Source organism: Malaclemys terrapin, chromosome 3 (genome assembly GCF_027887155.1).
Source record: "Malaclemys terrapin pileata isolate rMalTer1 chromosome 3, rMalTer1.hap1, whole genome shotgun sequence".
In the NCBI taxonomy this organism is placed as follows: Eukaryota; Metazoa; Chordata; order Testudines; family Emydidae; genus Malaclemys; species Malaclemys terrapin.
In genome coordinates this window covers 26402033-26416489 of record NC_071507.1, presented here as the reverse complement: position 1 = coordinate 26416489, position 14457 = coordinate 26402033, and the positions used below count along the sequence as shown (strand labels likewise).

At 46.5% G+C, this 14457-nt stretch overlaps 1 protein-coding gene across 2 annotated transcripts in view; it reads left to right on the top strand.

Annotated features, from left to right (window-relative positions):
* Positions 1–14457, top strand: part of EML6 (EMAP like 6) — a 360064-nt gene that overhangs the window by 151271 nt on the left and 194336 nt on the right. For both annotated transcript variants that reach the window (XM_054023674.1, XM_054023673.1), the window contains exons 4-5: positions 5568–5666; positions 13980–14048. In XM_054023674.1, coding sequence (XP_053879649.1) covers positions 5568–5666; positions 13980–14048 — 168 coding nt within the window. The remainder of the gene's footprint in view (positions 1–5567; positions 5667–13979; positions 14049–14457) is intronic.

The window sequence follows — 14457 nt, the reverse complement described above, 5'->3', positions numbered from 1 at the left end:
TTTTGAAAATCCTACTATGTGCCTATCTGAATCTTTAGGCATCTAAATACCGTTCAAATTTTCGCCCCGTTACCCTACAGATTCCAAATTTGTTGACCTTGCATAACAGTGTTCTAGACATGCAGTGGGAGCAGGGGTTGGGGTTGAGGTTGGGTTTTAGTGTGGGAATTCCAAAGATATAAAGAATTATTTTTACGAACATGATATAAACTGATCAGATGCTGAGTATAAGCTTTGCAGCTTTAGTTGTGGGGCTGAGCCAGAACTGGAGGGCATGGATTTGAGGGAGAGGAGACCAGGAGGGACATGGACTCATGGAAACCAGGTACCTGGAGCTTATAGCTGTCAACAGTTCCATTTTGGCCAAGACACTTCTAGGTTCTGAACACCATTGTGGGAAATGTGTGTCCTGTTCTGGGACTAGACAGATTCCGCCTACATATGTATTACTCACTTCCTTCAAATGCACTCCTCATCCTTATACACTGAATGCATTTTAAAATTGAAAAACCAGTAAATATCTTGGGCTGAAAAGGGAGAATAAGGTTGTCTATGTGTTCATAGAATCATAGAATATTAGGGTTAGAAGAGACCTCAGGAGGTCATCTAGTCCAATCCCCTGCTCAAAGCAGGACCAACACCAACTAAATCATCCCAGCCAAGGCTTTGTCAAGCCAGGCCTTAAAAACCTCCAAGGATGGAGATTCCACCACCTCCCTAGGTAACCCATTCCAGTGCTTCACCTGCCCCCCCCGCATGAAATAGTGTTTTCTAATATCCCACCTAGACCTCCCCCACTGCAACTTAAGACCATTGTTTCTTATTCTGTCTTCTGCCACCACCGAGAACAGCCTAGCTCCATCCTCTTTGGAACCCCCCTTCAGGTAGTTGAAGGCTGCTATCAAATCCCCCCTCATTCTTCTCTTCTACAGACTAAATAAGCCCAGTTCCCTCAGCCTCTCTTCGTAAGCCATGTGCTCCAGCCCCCTAATCATTTCTGTTGCCCTCTACTGGACTCTCTCCAATTTGTCCACAGTAATTTGGTATTACTATACTTTATCATCGGTAAAACATAGAAAAGATCAATCTGCAGTTTAAATCAGGAAATATTTTATGTACACATTTTTATTTATGTATACTTAATAAGATGCCGAGTTTCAGAGACAAATATATTTAGTTAGGCTTGGGAGAATTTGGGTTTTTTATAATTTTGATGGATAATAATTTTTTTAAAGTATTTTTATACTTTTATTTATTTTCACATTTGCACAAAATTATGGGTTTTAAGCAATTTTTTTTATTTTTATGGAGATACATTTTCACAGTTGAGAAATAATGGGGAAAGACAGATAATTATTTAATTACAATAATCATTGAGATTCAAACAGTTCAAGTGTTATAACCATTAAAACACAACATGTCATCATCATGTCAAAATATACAAAGAAAGTATGCTTAGATCACACTCTAATAGGTTCTCAAGTACTGTTTTTCTTATTTTTCCTATCTGAAAATTCCAATGATTATTGTTGGATATATTTTTCATCAGTTTTTGGGTGGTGAACAGTGAAATCAACGTTTATAGACATTTACAGATAAAAATCTAATCCTTCCCAGCCTGTATTTAGTATAAACTTGCTATTCAAATTTTTTATAATTAAAAACTAAAGTAAAATACAGCCTGAATATCCAGCACACCAGTCTGAGCTGCTGCCACTTAAGAATTTTTTCCTGTTTGATTGAAAAAATTTTACTTCCTTTATCAGATTTTATGGCCTAGATAGTTTACAAATTTTTAAAGAAAAGAGCTGTCAATTTGCATATAGATGAAGATATGTTTTGTTGAAGCTACATTTTTTATATTTTGCATCTTCAGAATTTTTTCATAGCTACCATAAAATTAATGAGGAAACAATTTACTTGAATCAGGAACTAACTATGACCCATATTACAAGCTGTTCTGCGCTGAAGTCAGTAGGCTTCTCAAAAGTGCTGGGTTCTACCTGTTATGGAACAGCCTGCAGATTCAGAGCTGATATTTTTACATATTTAAACATAGTTCAAACATGCATAGGGTTGCCACCTATCTGGGTTTTACCCGGACAGACCAGTTTTTGGATTCTGTGTCTGGGTGCCATTTAGGGTTGCCAGGTGCCTGGTTTGCAATTGGAAAGTCCGATAGAAAAGAGGACTTGACAGTGTCCGGTCAGATGTGGTGACCAGACGCCAGCCCTTGCTTATCCAGTGTTGCCTCCTACCTGCAGGTAGGCTTCTTGCAGCAGCTCCCATCCCAGCCCTGGAGCAGAGGGAGCCCAGTGTGGGGAGGCGGGGAAGGAGGTGGAGACAATCCAGCAAGTGATGGGATGGGGGAAAGAGAAAGTGACTGGGGCGGGGCTTTGAGGGTAATAGGCGGAGCAGGGGCAGGGCGTGGGGAAAGGGGTGGGGACGGAGCTAAGAGGAAGGGGCAGGATGGGGGCGGGGCTGTCGGGGAAGGGCCAGGGGTAGGCCTCAGGGGTTCAATTCCCAGTAATTAGAAAGTTGGCAACCCTAAATGTGCACTACAATTGACCATTTTTATGTTTCAAGTAATAGGACTGCCAAAAAGTTATTTTAGACACTTTTTCTTTCTTTACACTTAATTCCAAAATAAATTAGTTTTATTTTTGTTACTAAGAGTATAAAGATGTTAAAATTGAGTTCAGCCTTTGTGACACAATTTTATATAAGCAGCTGGAGTTCCTACCCTGCTGCTAATAAAACATATAGTGCAGGGGTAGGCAACCTATGGCACGTGCGCCGAAGGCAGCACGTGAGCTGATTTTCAGTGGCACTCACACTGCCCGGGTCCTGGCTACTGGTCCTGGGGGCTCTGCATTTTAATTTAATTTTAAAAGAAGATTCTTAAACATTTTAAAAACCTTATTTACTTTAAATACAACCATAGTTTAGTTATATATTATAGACTTATAGAAAGAGACCTTCTAAAAATGTTAAAATGTATTACTGGCATGTGGAACCTTAAATTGGAGTGAATAAATGAAGACTCGGCACACCACTTCTGAAGGGTTGCCGACCCCTGATATAGTGTATGCATAGTCCAAATTTAACCCCTTTCTGGTAATTCAGATAACGCTAACATAAATCTCAAACTATTCTTTATCCCCAAATTGCATGTTCCTAGGCTTTTCCTGAAGAACTGCCTTATCCCAGAGTTTCATACCCTCTTCATTGAAGAGACGCTTCAATTCCTTTTATCTTGGTTGGGATTTAATTCTTCTTAGCGTATGTGCAATGTGCCTCAGGTGGCACATGACTAGGGCTAGTCTACGCTATGGGGGGGGGGGTGTCGACCTAAGATACGCAACTTCAGCTACGCAAATAGCGTAGCTGAAATTGCGTATTTTAGGTCGACTTACCTGGCTGTGAGGACCGCGGCGAGTCGACCGCTGCCGCTCCCCCGCCGACTCCGCTTCCGCCTCTCGCTGTGGTGGAGTTCCGGAGTCGATGGCAGAGCGATCAGGGATCGATTTTATCGCGTCTACACTAGACACGATAAATCGATCCCCAATAGATCGATCGCTACCCGCTGATCCGGCAGGTTGTGAAGACGTGCCCTAGGATTCATCACTGAATTTGGCCGCTGGTTGGATCATTAGTATCTCTAGCTTGGGCTAGGTACTGACTGGGATTGTGACATGAACACTGATCCATGGCCCCTGGGATTTAATTTAATCCACCTGTTGCTATAATTGAGTAAAAAGAAGAACAGGAGTACTTGTGGCACCTTAGAGACTAACAAATTTATTAGAGCATAAGCTTTCGTGGACTACAGCCCACTTCTTCGGATGCATATAGAATGGAACATATAATGAGGAGATATATATACACACATACAGAGAGCATGCTCTCTGTATGTATGTATGTATGTGTGTATATATATCTCCTCATTATATGTTCCATTCTATATGCATCCGAAGAAGTGGGCTGTAGTCCACGAAAGCTTATGCTCTAATAAATTTGTTAGTCTCTAAGGTGCCACAAGTACTCCTGTTCTTCTTTTTGCGGATACAGACTAACACGGCTGTTACTCTGAAACTTATAATTGAGTAGTGATTCAGCATCATCACACAATTGTTACTCTCTCAACATACACACACACATACGAGAAATTACAGTAAGTCAGATTTACTTATTTGCAAGTTCATTACTCTGCACAAACCAGGAAAAATATAGATGCATTTGGCGGCCAGCAGAGGAAAATAATTTTAGTTGTTCACCAGAACTATTCCCTATTGCTTTGGGCATGCACTATTCCCTAGATAGGACCAGTGATACTAAGAGATGACACGTGGTGTGTCACATCCCAAGAAGCCAAAGGTAGAGATGCATTTCAGTGTTGTTAAATAAAAGAATGGTGACGATAAAGTGCTTAGGTGCATTTTTGTTTACTTTTCTGAATCCAGGAATTTCTTTCATTTTCTGGGATCTATAGTTGGGGAGAAAACAGGACAGGGAGGGTTTGAGGGGGATGCACATGGTCACATCCCACAAGGCCTATGAGTAATCTAGCATTAAGTTATAGCAATATGAAGCTATATTAACTTTGCCTTATTGCCCTCCATGCCATGAAATGCCTTCTGATGGAAGCATAGAGGACAATTCCTGGCTCAGTGTTCCCTGATTGTGTGGAGAGGATAGCCAAGCATGGAGGCACATGGCCTTGTATTTCTGCAAATCCCCATGAGTTGGTGCCTTTTTTTGCTCTTTTGCCTGGTATAGCAGTACCGGTGATATCAACAGTGGGAAATGTGAAGAAAATAATCTTTTGCAGACAAGGTACTTGCCACTAATAGAGACAGGATACTGAACCAGATGAACCACTGGTGTTATACAACAGAACAATTTTTATGTTCCTGCATCCTCCTAAGGATCTGTGAAATTAGACAAAATTTGAAGAGACTTAGATGTTAATTTATATCTTAAACATCTCTTCTTCATCCTGTTTGTTTATAGCCATAGCCTCGACAAAAAGGGATTCTTGTTTCTTAGGAGAGGGGAGTTCATTTATTTGTATTAAGCTTTTAAAATAACTAGTTATGCATTCTTTCAAAAACAAAATTGAAAATTAAAGGGTAAATTACAGTCATAAAATGCTACTAGAAAAGTCCACAAAAATGAGCACCATAAACATAATGAAATGTGGTGGTGTGGGTGGTGGGAGAGGAGTGTTTTAATCCCCCATTTACTTTTAATAACAGTTCAGTAAGATGTGAATGCCAGATTGTTGTGTTACTGAAGCAAGCTCTTTAGATCTTCTGATGAATTTAACCTATGTTTGGTACACTTAAAAGTCAAGTAATTAATGTCAAGCTTCTAGAAAAGACTAGAATTTTTGGCATGTTCTAATATTAAACAAATATTTAACATGGATATCTTGATGGTATCTTTAGCAATTTAGTTTTAATTTGAGTCATATTTGGAGAAATCCTTCTGTACACATACAATGCTTACTTGAAAGACTTATTTTGGGCTGATCTTCAATTAACTAGATTATTTTTTTTCCTTAGTGTTTAGCCTCAGTGGGACTGGATGCCAAAAATACAGTATGTATTTGGGATTGGAAGAAAGGAAAACTACTAGCAACAGCTACTGGCCATTCAGATAGGGTAATCATATAGAAGGAATTATCTGAATTTTGTCCGGAGCATTTCTCGATAACATGTAACATTTTTGTTTCTATATTGTATTATTTTTTCATTAGGTTAGTCCACAGAAAGGTCCATCAGGTGGATCTGAGTGGAGAATATTGCCCAAAGCTGGGAAATGTCAAAGCGATTTCACCACCAGTCAAAAAAACACACACATAAACATACACATATATGGAGATAAATTAATCTTTTCATTGTGCATATATATTTTACTATGCATGGTATATCTGTGAATATTTCACATGATAGAATATACATAAATAGTGGGAGCAAAACAAAACAATACTGTGTTTGTGAGTTGGGTGAATTCAGTGCTTCACTGTTGTGTACTATATTTCTAACACATCAAGATTAATATTTTTATTCGCTTTTCAAAATTACTTTTTTAGGGTCTGATGCAACTCCCATTGATGTCTGTGGAAGTTTTGCTACTGACTTCAATGGGAGCCATTTCAGGCTCTGTTTCTCTAAGCCAGGGGCAGGCAAACTTTTTGGCCTGAGGGCCGCATCGGGTTTCATAAATTGTATGGAGGGCTGGTTAGGGGAGGGGGTCGTGGCCCGGCCCCCACCTCCTATCTGCCCCCCCCCACCCAGACTCCTGCCCCATCCAACCCCCCCTGTTCTCTGATGGCACCTCTGGGACCCCTGCCCCATCCACACACCCCCGCTCCCTATCCCCTGACTGCCCCTGGGCCCCCACCGCCCCATCCAACCCCTCCTCTCATTCCTGAAGGCCCCCCTGGGACTCCTGCCCCATCCAACCACCCCTTCTTCCTGTCCCCTGACTGCCCCCAGAACCCCTGCCCCTGACTGCCCCCTGCTGCCCCATCCAATACCCCCACCCTTCCTGACTTCCCCCCTGGACCCCTGTCCCCATTCAACCCCATTTCCCCCCGACCACCATCCACACCCCCACCCCCTGACCACCACCCCGAACTCCCCTGCCCTCTATCCAACCCCCCTGCTCCCTCCCCCCTTACCGCACTGCCTGGAGCACCAGTGGCTGGCAGCGCTACAGCCGCGCCACCCGGCTGGAGCCGGGCCATGCTGCCGCTACTGCCACCACCTAGGGTGACCAGATGTCCTGATAAAATCAGGACCGTCCCCATATCTCGGTGTCTGTCCTGTGTCCCGACTGATCTTGTCCCGATATCCGTCAGCACTGTGTTTTTTTGTTTTTTTTTTGCTCAAACCCGGTTGTTTTTTTGCTGGCGGGCACCACCCCCATTTGTCCCGATATTTTCTTCCCCTCATCTGGTCACCCTAGCGCCGCCACCACGCAGCACAGAGCACTGGGTCAGGCCGGGATCTGCAGCTGCGCTGCCCCAGGAGCTCACAGCCCTGCCACCCAGAGCATTGCACCGGCGGCAGAGTGAGTGAGTTGAGTGAGGCGAGGGGGAACAGTGGGGGAGGGGCCGGTGGTGAGCCTCCTGGGCCAAGAGCTCAGGGGCTGGGCAGGACAGTCCCGCGGGCAGGATTTGGCCCACGGGGTGTAGTTTGCCCATCCCTGCTCTAAGCCATGATTGAAGTGTTTCAAGGCTTAGCCCTTCAAGCCCTCCCCACAGCGAAAGCAAAAGGGTGTTCAGCAGGGGATTGTCTAATCTGATCCTAAATTCTAGTGGTTGAATGTTTTTGTTCTTCTTCGAGATGTGTTGCTCATGTCCATTCAACTTAGGTGTGTGTGCTCGTCACATGCACCAATGCCGGAAGCTTTTCCCTCAGCAGTATCTGTAGGGGACTGGCTCTGGCGCCACCTGGAGTGTTGCGTGCATGCCGTGGTATACAGGGTGCCACCAGTTCCCCCCAACCTCAGTTCCTTCTTGCCACCAGTGACAGTGCTGGAACTGTTGCTGCTTCAGCTCGTGCTGTTGCTGTTCGTTCGTACAAACTAGTTATCTCTTGTATTATAGTGTATAATAGTTTTCTGTTAGTGTTTGTAAATCCCTTAGCTATAGTTAGAGACTTCGTAAGTCCCGAATGGGACTTTTCCTTGGGACGGAGCATGCCCCGGTCCCCAGGCTTTGATCTCTGCAAATGGCCTATGCCAACTGGTGAACCACACAGCTGTTGTCTGCGTTGCTTTGGTGAAGGACACATTAGTGAGAAGTGCAAAATTAGCAAGTCCTTCAAGCCAAGGACTAAGAAGGAGCACAATATTTGTTTAAGAGTGCGCCTTATGGAGTCGGCCCTCAACCCAGCACCGGAGCAATGCTCTGACTCAGAGCCGAGTACCATGACCTTGGTACGCAGCGCCCCACTGGGACCATCCACTGGCTGGCACCGGTCCCCATCCCTGGCTCCAACCAAGAAGCTCAAGAAGGTGGGGCGAGGCTGGTCTCCAACCTCCCGCAAGGGAGAGGATAAGACTGGGTGTGAGCAAGGTCCCAGGCTGGGCAACTCTTCACCCATGTTGGGATCTCAGGCCCAAGCTCCGGTGGAGTGATGTAGCCCAACCGGCTCCCGGTCAGCTACCCTGGATAGCGGCAGAGGCCTCTGTCAGCTCCAGGTGCTGTCCATGCCAGAGGCCCTGCAGGTAGCGCAGGAGATCATGTCCCTCCCGGTGCTGCCCACACCGGCTCCTGTGGTTCCCCATTCATGGGGTAAGCCCACATTTGGACTGCTTTGGTCCCCACCTCAGCAGCACCATTCCCCGTCATAGGGAATGTCCTGCCAGTGCTCGCCCTCCAGTAGCCGCCACGCATCTGACTGCGAAAGGCAGATGCAGCGCAGCCCCAGTCGGTCCCTGGACTTTGGCCTCGGGCAGAGAGACTCGAGGCACAGCTCGGTGGCCATTGGGTGCAGACCCTTGGAGGGACTCGCCCCACTGGCAGAAGTACTGGTCTCGGCACCTGGTATCTCTGAGACCGCGGTACCGCTCCAGGGACCCATCGAGGGATCAATGTTACCATTCCTCAGACCGTCGCCGATCCCCTAGGAGGGCATCACCACATGCGGGTGCTTCCCGGCACCAGGCCTGTTCTGACTCCGGGTCCTGTTCCTCATACCGGTACCGCTCGTCAAGTGCAGGACGTAGATCGCCGACTCCAAGCCGTTGCGGATCTGTCGAGCGCCACCGATCCCTAAGATCCCACTCCACATCAGACTTCAGACGGAGTAACCGGCACTGGTTGCGACAGAGCCACCTTTCCACTCCGTCCTGGTCACCTGGGAGCAACCGCTCAGGATCTAGCCCTGGTTCAGAGAAAGGTTCCCTGACAGTGGAACAAGCTCCGGTACCAGCGATACCAGCTACATTGTTGGCACTGAAACCGGCCCCGGGGCCTCAGGCACAGTGGCCGGCGCCGTGGTACCCATGGAACCCGTGGGTTCACCCAGCCCTCCCAGGCTGCCCGCTCGGTGTCCGGAGCCTTGGAGAGTCCAGCTGCCTCTCTCTACCACCCTCCTCTGGTGCACGAAACCTCGGGTGCGAGGACCCTGTGGGTCCAAGAGGGAGCAGGGGAAGAAGCCACTGGGCCACCAATGGTTGTGGAGGACCCTACAGCACTGGCATCTTTCTTGTCGTCGCAAGGCAAGGTGGTAACGGGGCCCCCTCCCCTGGTTCCTCCGAATGATGCTAAAGCGCACCAGGAACTAAAGAGGGTTGCTGCCAACCAGAGTCTTCAGGCAGAGGAGCTAGAGGAGCCTTCAGAATCTCTCTTCAATGTCCTCTGCTCCACAGCACCAGCCAGGGTGGCTCTGCTTATTCATGATGGGGTCTCTAAGATCACTAATGCCCTGTGGCAAACTCCCTTCTCCCTGCTACCCATCTCCAAGAGGGCTGAGTGCAAGTACTTTGTGACATCCAAAGGCCACGAGTACCTGTACACCCACCCTGCTCCCAACTTCCTAGTGATAGCAGCTGTTAACCACAGGGAGTGACAAGGTCAACCCAGGGCTACCCCTAAGAACACAGACTCCAAGAGAAATGCTGGGCCTGTATGTTCCTGGCCCTGCCCACAAGTTGTTTAAGCCGCAGCAGCCTGAGGGCCAGGGGAGCCACCCTCACCAGGAGTCTCCCCATAAGAAATCCAGAGGCTACAAGAGGAGTCCTAGCCAACAGCCTTCGCAGGCCTCTCAGTCGAGCTCAACCCGCAATAAGTAGGTGGGCAAGTGCTCATTTTGAGGGTACACCCAAGGGCCATCTACTGGTCTGTTCCCAGGATCCTCCCTCCCCTATTTTTTCCAACCACCTTTCTCCTTTCTTCCGTGCATGAGCATCTATAACATCGGACTGATGGATCCTCAGTACGGTGGCGCGGGGTTACACCCTTCAGTTACTTTCTACCCCTGCTTCCCACCTCCCATCCCCATCCCTCTTCAGGGACCCTTCTCACTAGAGTCTCCTCACGCAGGAGATAGAGGAGTTACTGCAGCTATGTGCAGTGGAGGTCATTCCTCCAGAGTACAGGAACAAGGGGTTCTATTCCTGCTACTTTTTAATCCCAAATGCCCAGGGTGGTCTACGACCTATCCTGGACCTGTGAGACTTGAACCACTTCCTAGCGAAGCTGAAGTTCCGCATGGTCTCCCTGCTTCCATCATCCCTTCCCTGAATCCAGGAGACTGGTACACTGCCCTCGATCTGAAAGATGCTTACTTTCACATCGCCATCTTCGAGGGACACAGACGCTTCCTCCAGTTTATGGTAGGTCCCAACCACTATCAGTTTGTGGTCCTCCCATTTGATCTAGCGACAGCACTATGGGTATTTACCAAGTGCATGTTTGTGTTGGCTGCTTACCTCAGACATTGGGGTCTCCTGATCTACCTGTACCTCAATGATTGCCTGATCAAGGGCAGCTCCAGGTCCCAGGTCCAAAGACATGTCAAGATGCTGTTAGCCACCTGCCGTTGCCTCGGCCTGTTGGTAAATGACAAAAAATCCATGTTAGTTCTGGTACAGAGTATAGAGTTCATCGGAGCGGTGCTCGACTCGACCTGCGCCAGGGCATTCCTGCCACTGGAGAGATTCAGGGCACTGACAGACCTCATCGCGGAAGTCTCCGCATTTCCCCTAACCATAGCCAGAGTTTGCCTGCGCCTACTAGGTCACATGGCAGTGAGTTGGTTTTGGACGCCTCAGACCTTGGCTGGGGGGCGCACCTCGGCACGCTCCAGACCCAAGGTATGTGGTCCCCAGTGGAAACAATGCTACATATAATCGTCAAAGAACTCAGGGTGGTGCACAGTGCGTGCATGGTCTTCCTACCTCACCTGTTGGGCAAAGTGGTCAGAGTCCTGATGGACAACACACCCTCAATGTTCTGCATAAACAGACCAGGGGAAGTGTGATCCTCAGCACTCTGCCAAGAAGCATTCCGTGTTTGGGATGTTGCATCGACATGGAATCCACCAAGAAGTGTGTCACCTTCCGGTGCCAAGAACATGCTAGCAGATCACCTAAGCAAGGACTTCTCCTCTCACCACGAGTGGGTGCTCCACCCAGAGGTAGCCGACATGATCTTCCAGAGGTGGGGAGGTCCCCAAGTGGATTTGTTTGCCACTAGCAGAACAGGAGGTGCCACAGGTTTTGCTCCAGACGGGGTCTGGGAAAGGGCTCCCTCCCTGATGCCTTCCTCCTGCTGTGGGCAGAAATCCTGATGTACGTGTTCCCTCTGATTCCACTCATCAGCAAAGTCCTAGCGAAAATCAAGAGAGATAAGGCACAGGTTACCATGATCGCCCCAGCATGGCCTCACCAGCACTGGTTCGGGATGCTATCGAGCCTGTTGGAGATCCCTCATGCCCGCTGCCGAACCAACCGGACCTGCTGTCACAGGATCATGGTCGACTCTTGCACCCCAACCTCTCGTCCCTCCACCTCATGGCTTGAATGTTGCGTGGCTGAACCCTGAGGAACAGGTCTGTTTGGAAGAGATCCAGAAGGTCCTCCTTGAGAGCAGGAAACCCTCAACCAGACAGACTTACCTGGCAAAGTGGACGAGGGTCTCCCGCAGGAGGGCCAAATGGGGCATCTCCCCTTTGCATTCTTCGGTGCAGTCAATCTTAGACTACCTGCTTCGTTTAAGGAACCAGGGCCTGGCACACTCCTCTGTCAGGGTGCATCTGGCGGCCATTTCCACCTTTCATCCGCCTATCCAGGGGCAGATGGTGTTCTCCCATGACATGACGGTAAGGTTCCTCAGAGGACTCAAGAGACTTTTTCCTCAAGTTTGGTCCCCAGTCCCTCAGTGGGATCTCAACTTGGTTCTGTCCAGGTCTTCTACCCTAAGCCCCATGAGACTAGTGAAGAGAGGTGCCTTCAAGCTTTGGATGTAAGAAGGGCCCTGGCTTGCTACCTAGATTGGACAAAGCCTTTCCGTAAGTTGACTCAGCTTTTCATCTCTACAACAGATAGGATGAAGGGCCTCCCAGTGTCCATGCAGAGGATTTCTAACTGGATCACTTCTTGCATTCAGACCTGCTGTGAGTTGATGGGAGTCCCTCCGCCGCCACTCAACCAGAGCGCAGGCATCTTCGGTAGCCTTCCTGGCACATTTCGAGCTGCGAAGTGGTTCTCGGTGCACACATTCACAGCCCACTACGCCATCACTCAGCAGGACAGAGATGATGCTGGGTTCGGCAGAGTGGTGTTGCAATCTACATGTCCATGAACTCCTACCCACCTCCGAGGGGTACTGCTTGGAAGTCACCTAAGTTGAATGGACATGAGCAAGCACTCAAAGAAGAAAAGACAGTTACCTTTTCCGTAACTGGTGTTCTTCAAGATTTGTTACTCATGCCCATTCCTTCCCCACTGTCAGAGTTTCTGGCAAGAAGGAACTGAGGGTGGGGGGAACCAGCAGTGCCCTATATACCATGGCATGTTCAAGCCACTCCAGGGGGTGCCATAGCCGGTCCCCTACAGATAGTGCTGAGGGAAAAACGTCTGGCACCGGTGCATATGGTGAGCACACACACCTAAGTTGAATGGACATGAGCAACACATCTCGAAGAACATCAGTTATGGAAAAGGTAACTGTCTTTTCTGGTGTGAGGGGGTCATAAGGCATTGCTGCAGTCTGTCATTTACATATTTTAAGAGGTATAATACTTAGAAAATACTTCAAAATCACAACTTTCTATAAAGAAGAGTTACACTTTATATTTTGAAAGACAGTGTTGTTTATTATACTAAATGACTGGTTGCATATTTAATATGATAAAATACTTGTTAGCTGACTGGAGTAGCTACTATGCTTTAAATCAAAATGGAGAAATTAGGCAAGGGTGTGTGTGTGTGTGTGTATATATATATATATATATATATATATATATATATATATATATAGTAAATGAAACAATGAATTCACACTACTGTGGCTCTTTTGGGTAATATTGATTGCTAATTTGGCTCCTGAACCTCTGAGGTCGGAATATCACTAGTCTACATTTTAAAAAGAAACTAGTGATTTGGGTGCCTCAATTTTTGGGTACTCAAATTGAGACACCTTAAATTTCAGAGGTTGGCTGCTCAGTGTTTTCTGAAAATCAGGCCCCTGTAAAGTGTCTGAATATGGAGACCCAAAAACTGCAGCACTCTTGAAAGTTTGGACCATAGTATAAACTCTTCATTTTCAAGCTTTATACAATATGTCCCTGAGGCACTGATTGTGCAGTCATTACTTAGACTAAGTTCTCATTGACCTCAACAGGAGTTTGTTCTGAGTAAAAAATGTGGGATCTAGTCCTTAATTTTGAAATATGCTTACATTGTATTATAGACAAAAATATATATTGCTTGCGAAAATGACGAATGTAATTTTATTATGTAAATTTATTTCTGTGTATATTACCACTTTAGCTGCATTACAAAAGGTGGCATATTGGGTTAATATCACCTAACCTGACCTGGGTACACCTTTTCCCATAGGTAATGAGTGAAGATGAGTAATGGTCTCTCCTCTTAACTTTTGGGGGACATTAGCTCACATCACACAACCTGCACTTTATTTTCCCCAGTTTGGCAAAGTAAATGTTCTCTGTTCAAGAGTTTCTTGGGACTAGAATAGGTGGTTTGTTGCAAGTTATGAATAAGATCTGCTGGCTGAGCTGTGTGCGGAAGCCTGCAAGCACATGTCTGCATTATCTCTCAGTCTAGCAATAGTTATACTTGTCATTCATGTCAAACAGCATTACATTCACCTAAAGATTATGCTATTAATTTAATCAAATACTGAGCGATGGAACTGCATTTAAAAATGTGCAAAAGCAAATTAAATATATGGCAGATTCAACTGGTTTATAATTCAAATTAAATATTTTTAACAGATTTTTGATATTTCCTGGGATCCATATCAGCCAAACAGAATGGTTAGCTGTGGAGTGAAACATATAAAGGTAAATTGGTTTTGTTGCTTTTATATTTTCATTTCTTAAAGTTTATAAAGTCATCTGATGTCTTGAACTGCTTGCCATCTTTTCTTTCAGTAGGCGGCTTCCTGCCACCCCCAAACCCCATGAACACTATCTAGATTTCTAGGTTTGCAGCCAATTCAACATGATGAGGCAGATTTTCAGAAATACGAAGTGACTGCAGTGCAGGACAGCTTAACAAGCAAAGTATAAACATTTAATGTCTTAATATTTACCAATACTCACTCCCATTTTTGGCTTCTGCCCTCTCTATTCCACCAAACTGCTCATCAAGGTCTTCAGTTATCTCTTCCTAGTTAAGTCTCAATTAGGCATCACTGAAAAGGTCTGAAAGGATTGATGGAGCCCTGCTTCACTTATTCAAGCTAAGAAA